A 21,436-nucleotide genomic window follows, 5' to 3' on the forward strand; every position below is an offset into this window, starting at 1 on the left:
TGTACAACCTTCAATTTGTCTCACTAATATGTACGAACTTATAGGTGACCTCCCACTTTGGTGTATAGCAGGTAAAAATGACCGGTCAACGCGAAGTCAACGCGCCACATCAGCATTTTGACCGGTCAAAAAGTAAAAATTTAACTACCTAATATAAAATTACTTATATACCCTCTTCTTCCTCTTTTCTCTTTCTCCTTCCCATTTCCCTTTCTCTCTAGCTCCTCTCTCTCTATACCTTACTTCTCTCTACCAAAAACAAAAATAATAGCTCATCTCTCTCTATACCTTACTTCTCTCCACCAAAAACAAAAATAATATTTGTCAAAGGAATTACAGGTAAACACTATTTTACTTGGACCAACAAAAATGTTCTAAAATTAATTTGAAAAATCTGAAATTCTTCCCGTCAAAACCACAAAGAACATACACACAAATGAAAAGAAGTAATAAATTAATTCCACAAAATTCAAACAATCACCCTAAATATGGCAGACCTTACCTAAAGCCTTTAATTTCATTCTTCAACTACAAAGTTCTCCATTAAAAATTAAAAAGAACTAGATTTTTTCTGTTTGCATTTTCGGAAGTTTACAAAAAAGGACCGAGACATTCGATAAGATTCTAGAAGAAGCTGAAGATGAATTAGCATTAGCCGAATGCTGTAACGCGTGAGAAGATAAGGATACATTGTACGGATGAATCGAATCAAGAGATATTAAAAGCACAGATTGTTCAGATATTGAATTAGCAAGTCAAGCTGAAACTACAAGAGATGAATCTTCCTTTGTTGAAATGAAACCGAGACAGAAAAAAAAGCTTTATTAGATTTCAGATGCATGGTTGAAGATGCAATTCTAGGAAATTACATTCTTAAAACCCCCAAATCATCAGATAATAATAACAATAATACGAAAGCAAAACAAAAAAAGGTAAACAAAGAGAGATTTTCTTATGGGGAATCCTTTATTACCAAGCAAATGCTATGAATCTACAGATTTCATGCTCTTAAAATTCTTCAAAGCCAGAGATTTCAAAGTCGATGAAGCTTTTCAAAGCTAGAGATTTGGTTGACAAATATTATTTCTGTTTTTGATTGAGAGAGAAATAAGGTATAGAGAGAGAAAGGGAAAAGGGGAAGGAGTAAGAAGGAAGAAGAGGGTATGTAAGTAATTTTATATTAGATAGTCAAATTTTGACTTTTTAACCGGTCAAAATGCTGACATGGCGCGTTGACTTCATGTTGACCTGCTATACACCAAAGTGAGAGGTCACCTGTAAGTTCATACATATTAGTGAGACCTATTGAAGGTTGTACACCAAAGTGTGAAACAGACCAAAGGTTATACACGATTGATGAAATTTACCCTGTAAAATGATGAAGGATGGACAATCTAAATTTAATCTAGAAAAAATTTATAGAATGATAGTGATTAAGGTAATTAAAGAGTTAATTTTTCTTGAAGAAGAAAATGCAAAACAGAGGTGAACGACTATTTTTTTTAATATGCATTAGCTTTGGAATTTAACTAGTATTGACAAAAAGGAATAAATGATGGAACGTAAACCATTCTTTTTGTGAAAGAATCCACGCTCACCGCACCAAAATGTTACCATCGTTTTGTAATTTGTTTTCACGATCAAGATTCTGGTCACCTACAAACACAAGAATCGTCAGAAAAGGGATCGGGGACCGGCGAACCCTCTCCGATGGTAAAGTCAGTTGATAATATGAGAGAATAGCAAAGACTTAGAAAGAAAGTATTTAAAGTGGTTATAATCAGTTACTGTAACTCTATAGTGGTTTAACTATTTATAGATAACGAAAAATAATATTTAAACACGTGGCAGCTTCTGATAGGTCAGCAGACCCTATCTTTGCGTGCCACTGCATTTATGAACATAAGGAGCGTACAATTGGAGTCCATCATTCAGATTGGTCCACGTGTCCTTCAATACACCTTTTGACTGATTGCCTTCGGTCATACTGAAATGACCGAAGGATGGTTTCGGCCCGTACCCGAATCCTACCTTGGGTCGAGGTTATCTGAATATCATAATTCATAGTGGGCGCATTTGTTATGAGTCCAAATGAAATAATACTATAACAATAACTAAATTGGAGAGTATTGCAGATTGAACTTATTATAGTGATGCACATGATGAACAATAAATTTGTAGATCTTTTATACAAAAAAAATATATTATAATATATCATTTATTATACAATGAAACCGAAACCAAACTGAATTGCATCGAATATTTCGATTCGGTTCAGTTTATTAACATTATTCAATTAGATTCAATTTATAAAGGGAAAATTATAAAACTAGGTCAAATTGGAGGCCCATTTACATATTTAACCCATTTACTCAACCTACTACATATCTAGACTAATTTTGTGTGACTTTCCCATAATACCCCTAACCTTCCCACTTCCCACCACTTGCGAACGACTGCTCCCCCTATCTCCTTAGCTACGCGAAAAGTTGCTCCTGCATTAATGATTTCAAGACTTTTGATCTTCCCTTCTTCCTTTAAATTGCACGAAATCTGCACCATTTCGCCAAAATCACAATGAATTTCTCTTTTTCCTCTTTTCATCTCTTGATTCTACAACTTCCTAACCCTAGAAAACGAAGCCATGGTTCTTCATCTTCTTGTTCGTTAGTTGGTTTCTTTCTTCTTGTTACCATGTTAGAAATGGCCATTCTACGTTATTTCCTTCGTTTTTCCTATGTTATCATATTGTTATTGTCGCTTTTGGGGGTGAAAGGGGCGAAAAATGTAAGTATCTGTTGTTTTTTCTGCATTTTTTCATGAATACACTTCGCAATCGATGGTTTCGCGAAGCTTTGCGAAGAGAAATAGTCAGGAAAGTGACGATCTACTTCGTGAATCGATGATTTCGCGAAGATTTGCGAAGAGAAAGAGTCTGAAACGTTTGGATCTACCTCGCGAATCGAGTAGTTCGCGAAGTCTGCGAATAGATCCTCACGTTTCAGTCCTCGCAGACTTCGCGAAAGCATCGATTCACGAAGTAGATCGTCACGTTTCAGACCTCGCATACCTCGCGAAAAAATCGATTAACGAAGTAAAATCACCTATTTTTCTGCACATGTACATTCGCATGCTTCGCTAATCTTCATTTCGCGAAGCCAAAATCGTCTTATTTCTGCCTAACACGATTAATTTTTTCTGAAGGTGGTTGAATACGTAACATCCCTTTCTGGAAGGCGACGTACTGGGCTACAGGGGAGATGATTTTCCTTCCTGTATAGGGATGAACTTCCCTCAAGATTGACACATTCACTCCTGAAATGGTTCGTTAGGAGAGATTGTGCCAATCTTGGGTGCACCATGGGACACGTCCATCCCATGGTGCCAATCTTCAAAGGGAACCTGACTAATCCAGTACCAATTTTGAAGCGGATGAGTAATCTTGGTGTGCACCGTGGGACACGTCCATCCCAAAAGTTCTGGACTACCATTTCTAGAAATGGAAGTCCAGACCTTTTGGGATGGATGTGTCCCACGGTGCACACCAAGATTACTCATCCGCTTCAAAATTGGTCCCAGATTAGTCAGGTTCACTTTGAAGTGATTTGTTAAGAGTTTATTATGGCAATCTTGTTGTAAATTTTGATAATGTTATGATTTTAATGTTGTTATTGTGGCAATCTTGTTGTAAATTTTGATAATGTTATGATTTTAATGTTAGAATTCGTTGTTGCTTGCCATTTTTTGTTGTATACCACTTCGCGAATTAGCTTCAAAACATATCCAGGCTTCGCATATGCGAACTAAATTCATCAAGTAAACCAAACTTTAGCTTCGCAGGCTTCGCATATGCGCACTAAATTCATCAAGTAAACCAAACTTTAGCTTCGCAGGCTTCGCATATGCGAACTAAATTCATCAAGTAAACCATACTTTAGCTTCGCAGGCTTCGCATATAAACCCAAACATTAGCTTCGCAGGCTTCGCATAATATGGAATCTGCGAAGTCAGACGGGAGGGGGCGAGACGCGCGTAAATATTAGGGGTACTATGGGAAAGTCACACAAAATCAGTCTAGATATGTAGTAGGTTGAGTAAATGAGTTAAATATATAAATTGGCATCCAATTTGATCTAGTTTTGTAATTTTCCCATTTATAAATTAAAAAGTATTTCGGTTTTGGTTTTTTCGATTTGGTTTGGTTATCAGACCGAACCGGTCGCCCTTCTATATATTATTGGGTTTAGTGTTAGAACGATGACACGACCATATTTAAACCAGAAAAGTCGGATTTGATGGGCTTCAACCCGTTTGTTACTGTTAAGGGTGACAGTCCCCTTCGTTAGGGTTTTGAAAACTCTCTTCAATTTTGTTCTTTTTAGCGCTCACTTACAAGTGAAATCCACTCATTTTCAATTTCCTGCAATTTCCCGTTTCTTGGTGTTAGCTGAGACAGTTGCTTCCTCTTTTTAGTTTCTTTGTTCACGAATGGCTTCAACAGGACAACCATCATCACTCAAGAGAAGGGATGCACCAGTAACAAGAGAAGGGGACCAGCTAATAGTAACTCCTCTTGGAGCTGGCAGTGAAGTTGGGCGCTCATGTGTGTATATGTCCTTCAAAGGGAAGACTGTTTTGGTATGACATATTGCTACTGGTTTTCTTTTCTTAACTCAGTTATTAGAATTCCTGTTGCTTTTGGGTGGTTATCAATGAATGTGGTTCTTTCTTTTTTATAGTTTGATTGTGGAATTCATCCGGGTTACTCAGGCATGTCTGCCTTACCATATTTTGATGAGATCGATCCTTCCACTATCGACGTACTTCTCGTCACGCAGTATGTATTCCCTTGCCACATGTTGCTAAATTACTTGTTTAGTGCCATTTCGCAATGAAAGACGACTTTTGTAATGACTGCTATTTCCTGGCTTGGCTAATTTTATTTGCTCTATTTTTGCAATGTGTTTTGTAATCTGTAGTGGAGTAGAACTTTTGAATAAAATTTTGTACTCTACTGCGGACTTTCTGTCTCTAGTTGATCTCATGGATGATCCTTACCTTTTGTGTGAGATTGATGTAGCAAATGCAATAGATGATTGATTGATTGATTGCATGAGAATATTTGAAATAAACATGCTGAAAATATTAGGAAGAATCTGATTATTCTCATCATTCTTGCTCAGTAGTTTGATTGCTTTTGTAAGGGATAAACTATAAAAGGTTGGAAAGAGTAATAGTGAGGATAGTCAATATGAGGGTGAGATGTAAAGTGTCTGATTTTTTCTTTTTCTTTTTGATTGGTCATTTTCTTTTTGAATTTATTAGAATTGTAAGAATTGCTTGTGAGAGTTTACTGCATTGTAAGCACATAGGATTTCAAAAGTTCACCATGTTGCCCCTGCAACTTCTTCTTCTTTTGTTCAATTAGTAGTCTGCAATTCCATCTTTTCCATTGATAGCCAAATATGAACTCTTTATTCTCTATCTCTTTCGTGCTCTGAATTCATCGGTTTATAAGTGATGCTTTATTTTGCATGCAGCTTTCATTTGGATCATGCTGCATCTCTACCTTATTTCTTGGAAAAGGTGTGTTCCTTTCTCAATGATTTTTCTATTGTTTATTTTGTACAGGTTTCTTTACAGTTAAACTAATATATGGACTTCTTACTAGACCACATTTAGGGGTCGTGTTTTCATGACTCATGCAACGAAGGCCATATACAAGTTGCTGTTAACAGATTATGTCAAAGTGAGCAAAGTTTCAATTGAAGATATGCTATTTGATGAACAAGACATAAACCATTCAATGGATAAAATTGAGGTGGGTATGTTCTTATTATTATTCCATTTTTATTTCTGTATATGCCATGTTAGCAGCATAGTCATCATTGTTCCTAATCAATCAATCTATTCTTTTGGTGTTTTTATTGATGGTGATTGATACCTATAGATGAAAAGTATCATGAAAACTAATCGTGTCTTGAGTTTTACCTCAATTTAATGTATTCTTGAAACTTTAAACTTGTAGGCTTCCTTACTTGGTGTTAGGAGCTATTAATTGAGAACCCATCATTTACGCTTTGTTTGGATGGGGTGCATGGAGGGTCATTAGAGGGAGAGAAAGGAAAGGTTTTGATGGGAAAGTGTTTAACCCACCTTAACATTCCAATTTGGAGTGTTAAGATTTAGAACAAAATTAACCTTTCATCAAACCTTATTGACCTTATCCTATCCATACAAATCAATCTTCTCAAACATAGGTGATATAACAGGTGCAAGGTGTGAGTTTAATCAAAAACCCAACAAAAAGAAATAAACACTAGAAAAAATCTAGAAACCACTTGGACAAAACCAAGAGAATTGAGAAGAAATCTCAAGAGAAATTTTATTGATTAATTGTTGAAATTCGAAAAATTAATACAACTCTAAGGTATTTATAGGCTAAACTAAGATAGTCCTAAACCAAAAAGGAAAAGAAACAAAAAAACAATAAAATAAAGCTTTAAAGTAAAATAATCCAAATTGGATTTGGATTTGATTAATCAACAGGCTGCGCAAAACAGATTTGTGGCAACCATAGTTTTTAAAGGCGCTAAGGGGTCATGGAGCCTAGGCGCAAGGCGAGGCGTGCGCCTTAGGAACACGAAGCGCATAAAGTAAAATAAAGCTATACTCTTTTACTAGTTAAGCATAAACCAAAAAAGCACACATATGACCCTACAAACAAAACAAAACCACATAAAAACATAATACTAAACCATAAATGTCAAAAACACCAAGATAATTAAGTTCATACTTCATAGAGACATTAACATATACTTGATGTTTTAATCTAAGTACCTAACTATAACTAATGCTAATAACCTAATAATCATCATATATTTAGTTCTTTACGTGACTGTTCTTCTTTCTTTAGAGGAATGCTTTTAATCTTTCTATATTCTTTCTATATTTAGTCATGACTCTTGATATTCTTAGATCAAGGATTAAGATTGATTTTATTTAAATTAGATTAGAGGTTGAGATTAACCAAACATTTATTTTACAGAAAACAGTAAAAAATAATAAAAAAACCAATAAAACCCTAGTGAAAACGCCGCCTTGATCCAGGCTCTGAGGCGCACAAGCGGAGAGCCTTTTGTACAGCGCCTCCTTTCTGCACTCAAGGCTCAAGACCTTGAACCTTGAGTAAGGCACGCCTTTAACAACTGTGGTGGCAACCACTTTATTACCAAATTGAATTTGGCTTTCCAAATTCAAATTGGATTTGCGGCATGTGCATGTGGCCCTCCATGAATAGGTTTATCATTAACCTTTACTTTATTAACACTCTCAAACCTCCCTCCGAAACAAAGTGTTAAGCATCTGATATTGAAGAAAAAAAGTTGGTGATAGAGTACTTAGAGGTAGAAAATATTCATATTAAAAAAATGGTACTTTTTCTATCCACCGTTGATATCTCAGTTTAATTTATTCAAGTTGACTTGGCACTGGCAATTGCTCAGTGTTACTAGCAAACATGTTTAATAGTTGGGGTCAAGAAGTGAAAGACTACTTCCATATTGGTAGTCTAGGTCGCTGTATTGGACGATACATTATGATGATGATAGGACATGCCTTCCATTTATTGTTGAATGTCACTTCTTTAAATTAGCTTCATGTTCATTATTATTTGTTTGAGTATAATTTAATATGGTATTATTTGAGAGCATGGTCACTGTCGATCAGCGGAGTACCTGTATGCTTGCATAAAATGAACTTAGCTTCTGCAGTTGTTGTTGATGGGTGTTGATTACTGATTGTCTTGTTTGGTGTGAGAAGTTTTGATATTGTATGATAATTGTAGATGAATCAAGGTTTTGGTTTATTGTTATTTCAATTGATATCTAACCATCAGCGAAATACTTTTGAATAGAAGTAGTTAGGCAACCTCAATGTGAGGTAAGAAGTCTTTTACAACATAGTAACACATCTAGCTCTTTTCTTCTTTATATTGCTCATCTTTTGTTGACAGTAGTGGCGTGCAACCTAATGTTGTTGCCTTAATGATTCTTCTGTGCATATCTGTATGTGTTGGCACATGCATGGATGCATAGCTCAGCATTTTCAAGCCCGTGCATCAATCCTATCTATGGATTTTTAATCCTACATTTCATTGACGGCTCCTTTAATTGTAGGTTATTGACTTCCACCAAACAGTGGAGGTGAATGGCATTAAATTTTGGTGCTATACTGCTGGCCATGTCCTTGGTGCTGCCATGTTCATGGTTGACATTGCTGGTGTCCGAACACTCTATACTGGAGATTATTCGCGTGAAGAAGATCGGCATCTTCGCGCAGCTGAGATGCCACAGTTCTCCCCTGACATATGTATAATTGAATCCACTTATGGGGTTCAGCTCCATCAACCTCGGCATATTAGGGAGAAGCGGTTCACTGATGTCATCCACTCAACCATTTCACAAGGAGGCCGTGTTTTAATCCCTGCTTTCGCCCTTGGCCGTGCCCAAGAACTTCTCTTGATCCTTGATGAATATTGGGCAAACCATCCTGAGCTCCATAACATTCCCATATATTATGCTTCTCCCCTTGCAAAAAAGTGCATGACTGTCTATCAGACATATATCCTTTCAATGAATGAGAGGATCCGTAATCAGTTCGCAAACTCAAATCCCTTCAAATTCAAACACATATCACCTTTAAACAGCATTGAAGATTTCACTGATGTTGGCCCATCAGTTGTCATGGCAAGTCCTAGTGGATTGCAAAGTGGGTTATCGAGGCAATTGTTTGATATGTGGTGCTCGGATAAGAAAAATGCTTGTGTGATACCTGGATACGTCGTTGAAGGGACACTAGCCAAGACCATCATTAATGAACCAAAGGAAGTTACACTAATGAATGGATTAACTGCTCCGCTAAACATGCAGGTCCATTATATTTCATTTTCTGCCCATGCTGATTATGCCCAGACAAGTGCTTTCTTGAGAGAGCTCATGCCTCCTAATATAATTCTTGTCCATGGAGAAGCTAACGAGATGGGTAGGCTCAAACAAAAGCTTATAACAGAGTTTGTGGAGGGCAACACCAAAATCATCACTCCTAAGAATTGTCAGTCTGTTGAGATGCAATTCAATTCGGAAAAAATGGCAAAAGCTATTGGGAAACTAGCTGAAAAGACACCAGAGGTCGGTAATACCGTCAGTGGTATACTAGTGAAGAAGGGCTTCACTTATCAAATTATGGCACCTGATGATCTTCATGTATTCTCACAGCTATCAACAGCAAATATTACTCAGAGGATTACAATTCCCTTCTCTGGTGCCTTTGGTGTGATAAAACATCGGCTTGAGCAGATATATGAGAGCGTGGAATCTGGGACAGATGAGGAATCTGGGGTTCCAACACTACAAGTGCACAAGCGAGTAACAGTCAAGCATGAGTCCGAGAGACACATTTCACTTCATTGGACTGCAGGTCCTGTAAGCGATATGGTGTCCGACTCAGTTGTGGCTCTTGTTTTGAACATCAGTCGGGAGGTTCCAAAGGTTGTGGTGGAATCAGAGGCCATGAAATCAGAGGAAGAAAATGATAAGAAAGCGGAGAAGGTTATTTATGCGCTCCTTGTTTCAGTTTTTGGAAATGTGAAACCTGGCGAAAATGGGAAGCTCATTATACGTGTTGATGGTAATGTGGCTGAGCTCGACAAACAGAGTGGGGAGGTTGAGGGCGAAAATGAAGGTCTCAAGGAAAGAGTGAGGACCGTATTTAAGCGAATTCAAAGTGCAGTGAGGCCAATTCCCCTCTCTGCATCATAGCTTTATGTTTCATCGTGATGTTGCTGAACTTTTGAGATAAAATTTGATGCAATGAACTCTGATACCTAGATTGTATAGTTGGACTGCCGATGTGGGTCATAGATGTAACATCTGCCCCCTGTATGTCACCCTTGTTTTCTTTGCCTCTTGGGATATTGTTAACTTTTTCACGAATGTTTACCGCCCAGCAAAGCAAATGTATTTAGTGGAAATGGAACCTGAGATCTTTTAACATGTGTGCAACTTGTAGGTTTTTATTAAATGTTTAGCACATGCAAAGTTGAGATATTACTATTCTGGATTAAGATGGCATCAGCTTATTGATTGTTGATAGGTTGCTCAACTGTTGTATCTTCATTATAATATTGTAACATCTTTGTGTCTATTTATTGTGCCTTGTGCGGGTTTTGGGAAAATTTTGCAGGTTCGAGTCAATTTGTTTGGTGTTTGATATATAATTATGTACCTGAATTTAGCATTTTTTTTTACTTGTATCTATCTTAAAAATTTAGACTTGACATGTAGCTTATTTTTGTAGAACTTGACACTAGTGGTTTTGCATCTGAAACATGGTAACTGTTTTTCTTTTTTTCTTTTTTTGACTTTTGACATTTGGTGATCTTAGTCCCCCCTCATTCTATTCTAGTTTTTATTTGAAGTCAACCACTATGTGAAGAAGACAAGTCTTAAGTAGTCAACTACTAGTTTAATATCTACTGGACATGGAATTTTTGGATTAAAAATTCATAACGTGGATTATGAAAATTAAGGGTATGTAAAAATCCATAAAAACGTTACCCCTATCTAAATGCATCAAATTCAGAATTGACATATAAAATAAATAAATAAAATAAATAATTCAAATGATGCGAAGATGTGATTTTACATAGTACTTACTTTACTACTTGTCCCTCTATGGGATAATGTCTCATCTTTCAATCTCCATAGCAGAGCAGAGTATATGGCATCCAAATCATGTCCCTCCAAAAATCATTGTTATTTAATATTTATGAAACTTTATTCTTTATATCTTCACTATATCATTCACTTAAATGCTTCTCATATATGCCAGATTTCAGATTATTCTTACCTTTAGTTAATTTCATAAAAAAATAAATTATTTATTGATCAAGAAAGATAGAGCTGAACTAATAGATAAAAGGGTTAATTCCAAAACAAACCCCATTATAATACATTCAATTCTTTTTCTCAATATGTTTGATTATACCTATAAAATAAAATTATTAAAATTGATAACAGAGTAGGTCAAAAAAATTGATCAAATAACAAATAATCCAAAAGTGAAATTTGACCATGTTTTATTATTCACATGAAAAATATGATTTTATTTTTTATTTTTTTATAATAGTCAATTAAAGTAATAGATTTACAAAATTGTTTTTATAATTAGTTAGAGGAAAATGAAAAAAAAAAAAAAAAGATGTTTAAAAATGGTATCAAATAGTCTAGCATCAACAAAGTCAGATTCTTGCAGAAAGAGTCATTTATGGCAGAAGAGCAAGAACAAGAACGAGGAGAAGGTGAAGAAGGAGAAGAAGAAGGAGAAGGAGAAGAAACGCCCACCGCATTCCTACGGGCCACCCCTCACCGTGGCCCCTTAATCTCACAACCCTAATTGCACAGCATACCATATTTGTACACACATATACGATTCGGAGAAAGATCAAAGATAGACAGTATGGGGAGGAGGTCCTCTTTTATCTCCAAGCTCGTCAGACGCCGGTTGAAGAAGAAGTCGGGACTTCCGTTACCGCCGGCGTCAGCATCGCAGCCTCCTCCTCCTCCTTTTAGGGTAACATCACCATCGCATCAATTGATTGATGGTAACACTACTACTAATAGTAATAATGTTAATAATCATAATAATAGTGTGGTAGCGGTTGCGGTGGGGAAGACGAAGAAGAAGGCGGGAGGGTCGAGGTTGTGGATGAGGTTTGATAGGTTTGGGAATTCTGAACTTATGGAATGTGAAAAGAGTACGATTATTAAGCGTGTAGCTATTCCAGCCAGGGATTTGAGGATTCTTGGCCCTGTATTTTCCCATTCTTCCAGTATTCTTGGTAATTATGCATTTCTTTCTGTTTACAAATGCATTCTCGTACGTTTCATTTAATATTTGCGCAGAATATGGCATGAAAGTTTGATTTTATTTATTTATTTAAATTGGAGTTAACCTATTGTGACATTTACATGCAAATCGAGCTGTTGATTTTGCTTCATTTTCTTACAAAAAAAAAGTCATTTCTGCAGACCTTTGTTAAAATAGGGGTAACGTTTTTTGATTGATTATGTGTTGGTAAAATGATGATGGAGGTCAGTTTTACACTTAAATGTACTGCTGCTGGTATAATTGAACTTAATAAATTTGTAAATTATGTTACTGAAGTGGCCATCTGGCTAGTTCATCTAAAGTATTTACCTGTTTGTTGTTGAAAGTTAACCGAGTGTTTTTCCTAGATGCTTCATACATTGACTATTGCAACAGCTATTCCTTAGAGACATTTTTCTTGGTTCAAGAAGATTTGTAGGTTCTAGAATGGGAGAGTAGCTAACAACGACATTTGCCTTGTGATATCCTTCTTTACATATTCTGTGTCTCACTTTCAACGTGAATGAAGGTAGCATTTCGTATTACCAAGTTTCTTCCGCATATAGGATGATTTGTGTAGAAAAGCAAAGCAATTAGATAGATAACAAAGATAACACATTTAAGATTATTATATACTAGAATCAGCTTCCTTTATAGGTGTTCTTCATTAAACCTGCTAGTTAATTGAATGCATAATGTTAATTATTTTGCTTACATTATTAAATTTATACAATGATCCATGTAGAAAACAAAGCAATTAATTTAGATAGATAGCAAAGGCAACACATTTTAAGATCATTAGAGCATCTCCAAGAGACTCTTAGTGAGCTCTCTAAAAATAATATAAATAATTGACTCTTAATGATTTAAGAGTGGCTAAGATATATCATCTCCAACAATGCTCTTTATATTCACTCCTTATTTATTATTTTATTATTAAGATTATTCTTTATTGTTACATTACCAATAGTGTGAGGAGAGAGACACATCAATAATAAATTATTATTAAAAAATGAAGTTAGGAGGCACTAAGAGATGGAGAGAGGCTCTCTATTAATAGAGAGGATGGAAAGGCTCTTAGTGATTTGAGGAGCCACTAAGAGGCTGTTGGAGATGAATTTTCATTCTCCCTCCTCAAATTTTAACTTAAGAGCTAATTTAAGAGGCTGTTGGAGATGCTCTTATGCACCAGCAGCTTCTTTTACAGTTTTTCTGCATTCATAGTTAATTGAACCTGGGCTCCATTTTGCTTACATTATTCAATTACTGATCATGTGTGATGTCTACATAATTTGATAAAGGAGCTAGTTGTGTGTCTAAAATCTATCATTTTATTAGAAAAGCTGATACTGACTTCTCTTTGTTATTACAGTATTTAAATATTTTCTATTTCATGATCTTTTCCTCCCAAATTCAATATATATTTTCTCATTTTATCTAGGACCTTGGCTCAATAACTTTTTCTTTTTCTTTTTGTGCTTGTGTGTGTTACTAAATGTTATTTTTCCATTTTGATACATATTGACAACATTCTGTTTTTCTCATTGCAGCTAGGGAGAAAGCTATGGTTGTCAATTTAGAGTTCATAAGAGCTATAGTCACAGCTGAAGAAGTCCTGATATTGGATCCTCTACGCCAGGAGGTTCTTCCATTTGTAGATCAGCTCAGACAACAAATTCCCTTTAAAAGATCACGTAACACCCAGGGAACAGGCCAGATTGATAACCAAGATAATGAAATGCAATCTTCAACTGGCGGACAATGGTTGCCTGTTCCAGAAGCTGTTGAAGGAGTGCAATATGAGCTCCCGTTTGAGTTTCAGGTTCTAGAGATTGCATTAGAGGTTGTCTGCTCGTATCTGGACTCCAATGTGGCAGACCTTGAGAGAGATGCTTATCCTGTTTTGGATGAACTAGCCAGGAATGTCAGCACCAAGAATCTTGAACATGTGCGAAGTTTGAAAAGCAATCTCACACGTCTTCTGGCACGTGTGCAAAAGGTGTTCTGAATTTATTTATGTTCCTTTGCATACTTGTGAATGCATTCATCTACTAGATCTAGTACATTCGCTATTTTCCTGCTGCTTAATGATGCAAATGAAAGTTAATATGCTAAAAACTCATCCATTAACTTTACTAATGCCACCTAATAATGAATATGAAACTTCTTGTATAAAGAAATGATAAATGTTGAATGACTGATCTTCAACAGTTCATCTATTAACTTAAAGTGAAGCTAGCAAAAGGTGTTCTGAATTTATTTATGTTCCTTTGCATACTTGTGAATGCATTCATCTACTAGATCTAGTACATTCGCTATTTTCCTGCTGCTTAATGATGAAAATGAAAGTTAATATGCTAAAAACTCATCCATTAACTTTACTAATGCCACCTAATAATGAATATGAAACTTCTTGTATAAAGAAATGATAAATGTTGAATGACTGATCTTCAACAGTTCATCTATTAACTTAAAGTGAAGCTACTCAACATATAGCTATTCCTTGTAACGACATTGAAAAGTGAAATCCACTTCTGTCCAGCACTCAGTAGATATATTGGATGGTACCTACTCTCCATATTCTTTTATTTGTGTTTAGTTCTGGAGTTCTACTACAGATTGTGAGCATGCTTTAGCAGATGACACATCATATTTATTATAAATATATCAAATAGCAATCGCTATATGTGAAGTAAGGCAGGATTAAAAATTTGGTAGAAAATTAGAGTGTGTTCTGCTTTAAAATAATGTTGATGGAAGAGGTTTCTTATTTTTTTTCATTTAAATGATTTTAAAATTTCTTTGGTCCTTAATAGGTGTCTTTTTGGGGACTAGTCATTAGTAGTTTGTTTGGCTGAAAGCAGGGTCTTACATTTTTTTTTGGGGTGCATGTATGTGTATAAATTACAAAGTGTGGATGAAGTTGATTGCTGACAAAACCTCCCTATTTAGCTACTTTGATGGTTGTTGGTTGCTTTTTAACATAATAGAATCTCTCCTCTAAGCCAAAATTTTTCATTAAAATATTTATTAGTTGTCCAGTGGAACTATTATGTGTTGGTGTATGTGGCTAGCGTGAGAGGATCTTAGTAGTTATCCATACAAAGATTTCACTACATTATTTTGTCATGGATTATCTGCTGAATACTTATAAGTTGATCAAAGAATCATTTCATAATGTGTATTCACCTTAATGTATGGAAAATGCAGTGAATAATCTCGTTATTCATTCTTTTTTATTAGCATTCCTTTGATTCTATGCGTACACTCCTCTTCCGTTTTAATATAGGATTAAGGTTTATATATGATACATTTAGATGGATACAGTTTTTTGTAAATTGTTACTGAGTAGCATTGCATCTCAATCTATATTAGGTCAGAGATGAAATTGAACATCTTTTAGATGACAATGAAGATATGGCACATTTATATTTGACAAGGAAGTGGATTCAGAATCAGCAATCAGAGGCTGTATTAGGAAATGTGGCTCCAAGTAGCATTGTCGCTGCTGGCCTTCCCTTGTCTCGACTTAATTCAAGTCGCAGTGCAAGTGTTATGACAGGTAGCACTTTGGATGTAAATGATGTGGAGGAATTAGAGATGCTTCTTGAAGCTTACTTTATGCAGTTGGATGGAACGCGTAATAAGATCTTGTCTGTAAGTACTTCTATAAAAGTTTTAACAGAATTACTGGGTATAATTGATTAGTTCTAGTGTCTTTAGATAAGTCACATAGATAATTTCAATTGAATTTGAATTTCATGAAAGTTTGTTGGGATTGGAACAACCTCGTTCAGCAGAATCAAAAGCTGGATATACATTTGAAATTGTGGACTAGAAAACCGGTGATCAGGCTGAAATCAATCACTGTTTCTCGTTTCGTTTTTTTTTTAAAACATAGTAATGAAAGAGATTGGGTGCTGAAGCGAACCACCGATGATCTCCCAATTGAGTTATTGTTTTTTATTGAACTGATATTGTTGGAGTAAAAAATAAGTTGGATTTGTTGTTGAATGTACAGGTTCGTGAGTATATCGATGACACAGAAGATTACGTGAACATCCAACTGGACAACCAGCGAAACGAACTGATTCAACTGCAGCTGACATTGACAATTGCATCATTTGCAATAGCAATAAATACGTTGATAGCAAGTATCTTTGGGATGAATATTCCATGTCGATTGTATCATATAGAAGGGGTATTTGGGGTGTTGGTTGGAAGTTCGACAGCTGCATGTTTCCTGATTTTCCTGCTCATTCTTGGATATGCAAGATGGAAGAGATTACTTGGTTCGTAATTATAGTTCGTCGATTCATACAATAAAATGAAAATGACAAGTCATTTGAAGCATATCTTTTATATATATATATAGGAATTACATTGCTCATAAAGCAACTCCAAATTTTTCTTTTTTCTGAACTTGTTAATTTGTAGGCATTGTGATGTACACTGTAATTAAAAACAAAAAAGAATACCATTTGATTCTCAGATTTCTGGCCTGCATTTATGTACAGTATACTTGATTTTTAGCAATTAGACTTCTAAAGTGCCATGTGTATGAAATAAATCCTAAAGATGTTCTATTACAAGTAAATGACATGTATATTACCCAAAGTTTGTAAAAAGTAGAAGAAAGGATATTTTATACATTAATACACAAATTATTAAATAAATACAATTAAAATATATATTATAGTATCTAAAACTAATAATATAAAATAATTTAATATAAAAAATATGTATACTTATAACATGTATCTTTAAAAATGTAAAAATAAATGCATTTTGACAATAATATTATCAAAAAAACTGAAATGAGTACAAACACAAGTAAAAAATAATGTTTACAAGTAATATAATTTATCCTTAAAGTTTTAAATAATATCATAAAAATAATTAGAAAATATAATTAAATAAAAATACTCAAAAATGACAAATAGAATTCACTAACAATAAAGCAACAATATTCAAAAGTAAATAATAATAATAATAATAATAATAATAATAATAATAATAAATATTTTTGTTCCAATCACTGTCTAGATGCTATCCAGACAGTCCAAGGAGTTAAAAAAAATGCCCAAAGGAACTAATTTGAACTGTTTCTTGATTTCAAAAGTCTAGAGACGTATATTAGTGAATACTTCTAACCATTCATAATACATATTTAACTAGTAAAGTCTTACTTTGTATGTTTTCACTATTGGATTAATTTTATACTTCATCATCTAATGGTGAAAACACACCAAGTAATGATACTTTGTCAAAAACAAAGTAACCATAGGAGGTACCTAAACTTTATTATTATTTTTATTTTTATGGAACGTTGAATACAAGGAAGAAAAAACATAGTAGATAGGTAGATGAGTGATTAAACAATTGTAGTTGTTACTCTTACAAAAGGAGTAATTCTTTTTCTGTTTTAATCATCACATTCACATACCACAATGCTCCATCATGATAAGAGCTTTCCTGCAAATGGAATTTTCAGAAAACACAAGAATAGTTCCTTCATCAAATTACAACATAAGATTCAAGACATCATTAAGTGACTTATAATCGCCATCCCTAATGAAAAATCTATTTTTATAAGTTGATATAAAGCTTCAACCAGTTAAATTTGCAGATAAACATCTAAATGTAAATACAAAAGTCCCAATTTCTACTTATCAAAATAATCACCACCATGATTTTTATCCCTTTTATTCAGGCTATACACTAAAGTAAACAATATTCCGCTCTACAGTTTTCTTTTACATCCAGTCTGAAATCAAATCCTCACATGCCACTCTCCAGGGAAATCAGAAAGTTCTATTATAATATACCGTGGAAATTATATCTAAACTTGGTTTTTCATGGTATTCCTCTTGTATAATGAGGAAGCATAATATTGTGAATACCATAAAATTGTAGTTTGCGCATAAAAGAGACGATTTATCGCTTAGGAATCTGCTTCAGAAGGCCAGAGACAGAACCACAATGTGTCGATTTGTACTCACATTTCTCACAGCAAGACTGAAGATTTTCAATGACTCTTACACACCTGTATGAAACATTTCACAAGTCCCATCAGGAATTAAGACTTAAAATGAAGCATAGTTCATCACCGGAATGCATAGAAGTAAAAACAACATCAGATATGTTGACAAATAAAACTAGATTGTTAAGATATGTTAAAACACTCGATCAACTAGAACCGCCTTAATGGAACAGGCTAGGGTTGGTATGCCAACTAAATACCATCATCCGAGGACGAACCAATTTTAGTACCAACCTTGGATCTATATGACAGCTTCTACGACGAGTGCACACAACTGAGAGACCAAAAAAGAACTGGAAGTTTGAACTGTTAATTAATCACTCCCTAGGTTCCATGTCTAGAACCGTATGATTATAAACTCAGCTATATCCACCCTCAAAGCATATCAACACCATAATTGTTAAAGGTGCAACGCGCACTAAGGCGCTTGGGGGTCCTGGATCCTAGGCACAAGGCTCAGGGGCGAGCCTGATGAACTGTAGAAAATGAAAAAAAAAATAGACACAAAATCTAATTATCAATATTTGACACTAATGTCATTAATACTCTATTAGTAGTTAAGACATAAGTTATGACGAACTAAAATACACACTTATAATCATACAATTAAGACAAAACCACATAAAAGCTTATACATAATATTAAGCGTAAAAAACACCAATTTAAGTGTTGACAACAGAGACTAAGGGACTAGAATTGCAACAGACCTCTACTGGTTTCTTCATAGCACTAAAGAAGGAGGAGCTTCCCTCTTTTACATCTCTTACTCTTCTTCCCTCACTTCTACTTTCTTCTCTCTTCTTATTCTTTTTGTACTTAGATCAATGGTTTGGACTTAAGTTCACTAAATAGGATAATAATAAACCTCTTTATTTTAATGAGATCAGTAAACATAAAAATAAAAATCTAATAATTAATCAAAATGCTGAAGAGGTACGCCTGAGAGGCGCACAATGCGAGAGCCTTTCAAACAAAGCCTCACCTAGGGCCTATTAGCCGCAAGACCTTGAGCATCGCCTGAGGCGCGTCCTTAACACCTATGACCGACACACACAAAAATTGACAGCCAAATAAACAGCTGAAAGCAACATACTTAATAGGTGGATAAAACAAAATATAATGGATAAGTGATAATTGAACATGATGCATTTAGCAACCACATATTGATAAGATAAACGAATAAAAAGAAGAAATAGGAGGCGGAAATTTGCATTAAATAGCTAAGCTCCAAACTCAAGCATATATTAGTTCAAGAGAAATATTGGTAGAAACATAGTACACTACAAAAGATCCCTGAACAATTATTATAGTTTCTATCCAGAGATTAATCTTACAGAGACTACCAAGGGGCGGATTGGCTCAATCAGCCCCAGAATAGAGGAAAAGAACCAATAAATCACTGACCTTAACTTTAGGTGTTGTTATTGGTAACTTCAAAATAGAATACATCTCTTGGATAGAAGAAACACATTGAAGTAAATATAGCATCAGATAAATCGTGAAACATGAAACTCTAATTCATCAAACCATATTTTTTCTTACTAAACAAAACTTCTAACAACCAACTGCTTGATGACTAAAAAATCAAGCTATACTAAGTTCTAATTTATTTGTTCCGTCGGATCAATAATTTGAGCCTAATTTTTTTACTGAAAAACACACCCTCAATGAAAGAGGGGAAAAAACAAAAGGAGCAAACCCACTGCATTCCATCTCCATTATTACAACAATAGTCATTATCAAAAGTGAAATTACTTAAGAATGTCCACTGGAAATGATCAGAAAAATTGATCATAATCCAGAAAACCAAAATTAAATCCTTGTAATAAACCCTCTCGTATAATCGAGAAGTAGAAGCATGAAAGCCCTAAAATAGAGAAGAAACGAAAGATGACCTTTGAGAGAGGAAGTTGTTTTTGGAAAGACAAGCTTGAATGTCGCAAGCTTCCTTCTTGCATGGCTCTTTGATCGGCTGCGTCATTTTTTACTTGTTCTCTGTCTCGTCTTGAATTGTGCTAAGATTCACTACCATTATTAGTAGCGCCGCATGTTTGGTGTCAAGCATCCCACATCGAAACATATTAACTATCTATTATAGTTTATAACCGAGCTGGAAAACAGCGTCAGTACATCACCACGCGGCGGAGTGAATGGGTAGTTAATTATATACTCAGGAAAATCCCCGGGCCCCAATCTGCAGAGATGCAGCCCCGGAAACGGGTGATTTCGAGCGTCAAGTCCACTCTACCCTTGCGGTGAGGGGCTGAGACACGTGTGGAGCCTTTCTGGACTTGTTGCCGAAATCATTTGGCCGTCAACTCACAGTTATTCACTCGGTCCACTGTGGCTAACAGAACGGGGTTTACGACCGTGTGGTGTCTACTTTTTTATTTTTTTAATCAAAACGGACAGACAGATCTTCTCCGACCTCTCTTTTACAATTGGATATTGCTATTTACCGCCCTTAAATTCCTTACTACCGTCATCTTTTGACAATTTTACCCTTTTTTTAATCAAAACGGACAGACAGATCTTCTCCGACCTCTCTTTTACAATTGGATATTGCTATTTACCGCCCTTAAATTCCTTACTACCGCCATCTTTTGACAATTTTACCCTTTGCATAATTTTTGATTCAAAATTTGAGAAAAAAAATTTGAGAGAAAAATTTAAAATTAGGCCTAAACGGATGCGGCATCCGTTCGGCCCATGGTGGGGGCGGACGCGGCACTCCGACCGACCCATGGCAAGAACGGATGGTGCATCCGCCCCCACCATGGGCCGGGCGGATGCGCCATCCGTTCTCACCATTGGTGGGGCGGAGTGCCACGTCCGCCCCCACCATGGGCCGAACGGATGCCGCATCCGTTTAGGCCAAATTTTGAATGTGCAAAATCGTAAAATTTTTAGTGACGAAAAATACTAAATCGTTCAATTTTTTATGACGAAAAATGCAAAATTCCCCAATTTTTTGTGACAAAAAATACAAAATCGTCATGAAAAATATGTATTATTTTCATGAGTTCTTTGATAAAAAAACATAAATTTTAATGTTTCCGACTCGTAATCGTCCATTTTCGTGGTTCAGGTTGTTACACATCAATTATTTTCATAATTTCAATTATTGTTTTTCGGGTTTATGATTTTGGAGAGAGAATTTTTAGTTTTTGATCAAAATTATGAGAAGGGCAAAAAAGTCCAAATGAAGGCGGTGATAGTAATTTGAGTGCGGTATTTAGCTGCTCACTTTACAATTTCACCTTTCTCATTATTTTTCATCTAAAATTCAAAATCCTCTCTCCCTTTCTCTCCCGAGCCAAAAAACCCGACTTTTATGAAAATGGAACCGAGCATTCCCAAAGAAGATGATTTAGAACACGAGGTATTATTACGATCCTAAATTTAAAAAAAATTCGGTTTCTGAAATTTTTAAATTTTTTTTTTTTATGAATGGCCTGAACGGGC

General features: G+C 35.2%; 2 protein-coding genes and 1 long non-coding RNA gene across 4 annotated transcripts; 2 read left to right on the forward strand and 1 right to left on the reverse strand.

The window, feature by feature from the left end:
• Positions 1–4,276: 4,276 nt before the first annotated feature.
• On the forward strand, positions 4,277–10,109 carry LOC136226381 (cleavage and polyadenylation specificity factor subunit 3-I). 2 transcript variants are annotated; one of them, XM_066014834.1, is made up of 5 exons: positions 4,277–4,638; positions 4,740–4,837; positions 5,541–5,586; positions 5,672–5,821; positions 8,178–10,109. In XM_066014834.1, the coding sequence occupies exons 1-5, from the start codon at positions 4,489–4,491 to the stop codon at positions 9,816–9,818; spliced, it is 2,085 nt and encodes a 694-aa protein (XP_065870906.1). In that variant the 5' UTR covers positions 4,277–4,488; the 3' UTR covers positions 9,819–10,109. The 2 variants fall into 2 exon arrangements, with proteins under 2 accessions (XP_065870906.1, XP_065870907.1); XM_066014835.1 differs by lacking the exons at positions 4,277–4,638; positions 5,541–5,586 and having other exon boundaries at positions 5,632–5,821.
• Positions 10,110–11,260: 1,151 nt separating this feature from the next.
• Positions 11,261–16,421, forward strand: LOC136226452 (magnesium transporter MRS2-4). The gene is made up of 4 exons (XM_066014941.1): positions 11,261–11,899; positions 13,479–13,927; positions 15,304–15,585; positions 15,950–16,421. Exons 1-4 carry the CDS (start codon positions 11,518–11,520, stop codon positions 16,226–16,228), a joined length of 1,392 nt encoding a protein of 463 aa, XP_065871013.1. The 5' UTR covers positions 11,261–11,517; the 3' UTR covers positions 16,229–16,421.
• Positions 16,422–17,572: 1,151 nt separating this feature from the next.
• LOC136225723 (uncharacterized) lies at positions 17,573–20,290 on the reverse strand. Its single transcript, XR_010687260.1, has 2 exons — positions 19,867–20,290; positions 17,573–17,974 (listed from the first exon to the last, which is right to left on the reverse strand). It is a non-coding gene; the product is annotated as an uncharacterized lncRNA (long non-coding RNA).
• Between the last annotated feature and the right edge of the window lie 1,146 nt (positions 20,291–21,436).

Source organism: Euphorbia lathyris, chromosome 4 (assembly GCF_963576675.1).
Source record: "Euphorbia lathyris chromosome 4, ddEupLath1.1, whole genome shotgun sequence".
Taxonomy (NCBI): Eukaryota; Viridiplantae; Streptophyta; class Magnoliopsida; order Malpighiales; family Euphorbiaceae; genus Euphorbia; species Euphorbia lathyris.

What these genes read in the sequence shown, in the direction of transcription:
- LOC136226381 (XM_066014834.1), top strand. Translation starts at nt 4,489, where the DNA reads ATGGCTTCAACAGGACAACCATCATCACTCAAGAGAAGGGATGCACCA. An exon ending in TCAAAGGGAAGACTGTTTTG is followed by an intron (nt 4,639 to 4,739) that starts GTATGACATATT and finishes TCTTTTTTATAG; the next exon opens with TTTGATTGTGGAATTCATCC. An exon ending in ATTCAATGGATAAAATTGAG is followed by an intron (nt 5,822 to 8,177) that starts GTGGGTATGTTC and finishes CTTTAATTGTAG; the next exon opens with GTTATTGACTTCCACCAAAC.
- LOC136226452 (XM_066014941.1), top strand. Translation starts at nt 11,518, where the DNA reads ATGGGGAGGAGGTCCTCTTTTATCTCCAAGCTCGTCAGACGCCGGTTG. An exon ending in CCATTCTTCCAGTATTCTTG is followed by an intron (nt 11,900 to 13,478) that starts GTAATTATGCAT and finishes TTCTCATTGCAG; the next exon opens with CTAGGGAGAAAGCTATGGTT. An exon ending in TTCTGGCACGTGTGCAAAAG is followed by an intron (nt 13,928 to 15,303) that starts GTGTTCTGAATT and finishes AATCTATATTAG; the next exon opens with GTCAGAGATGAAATTGAACA.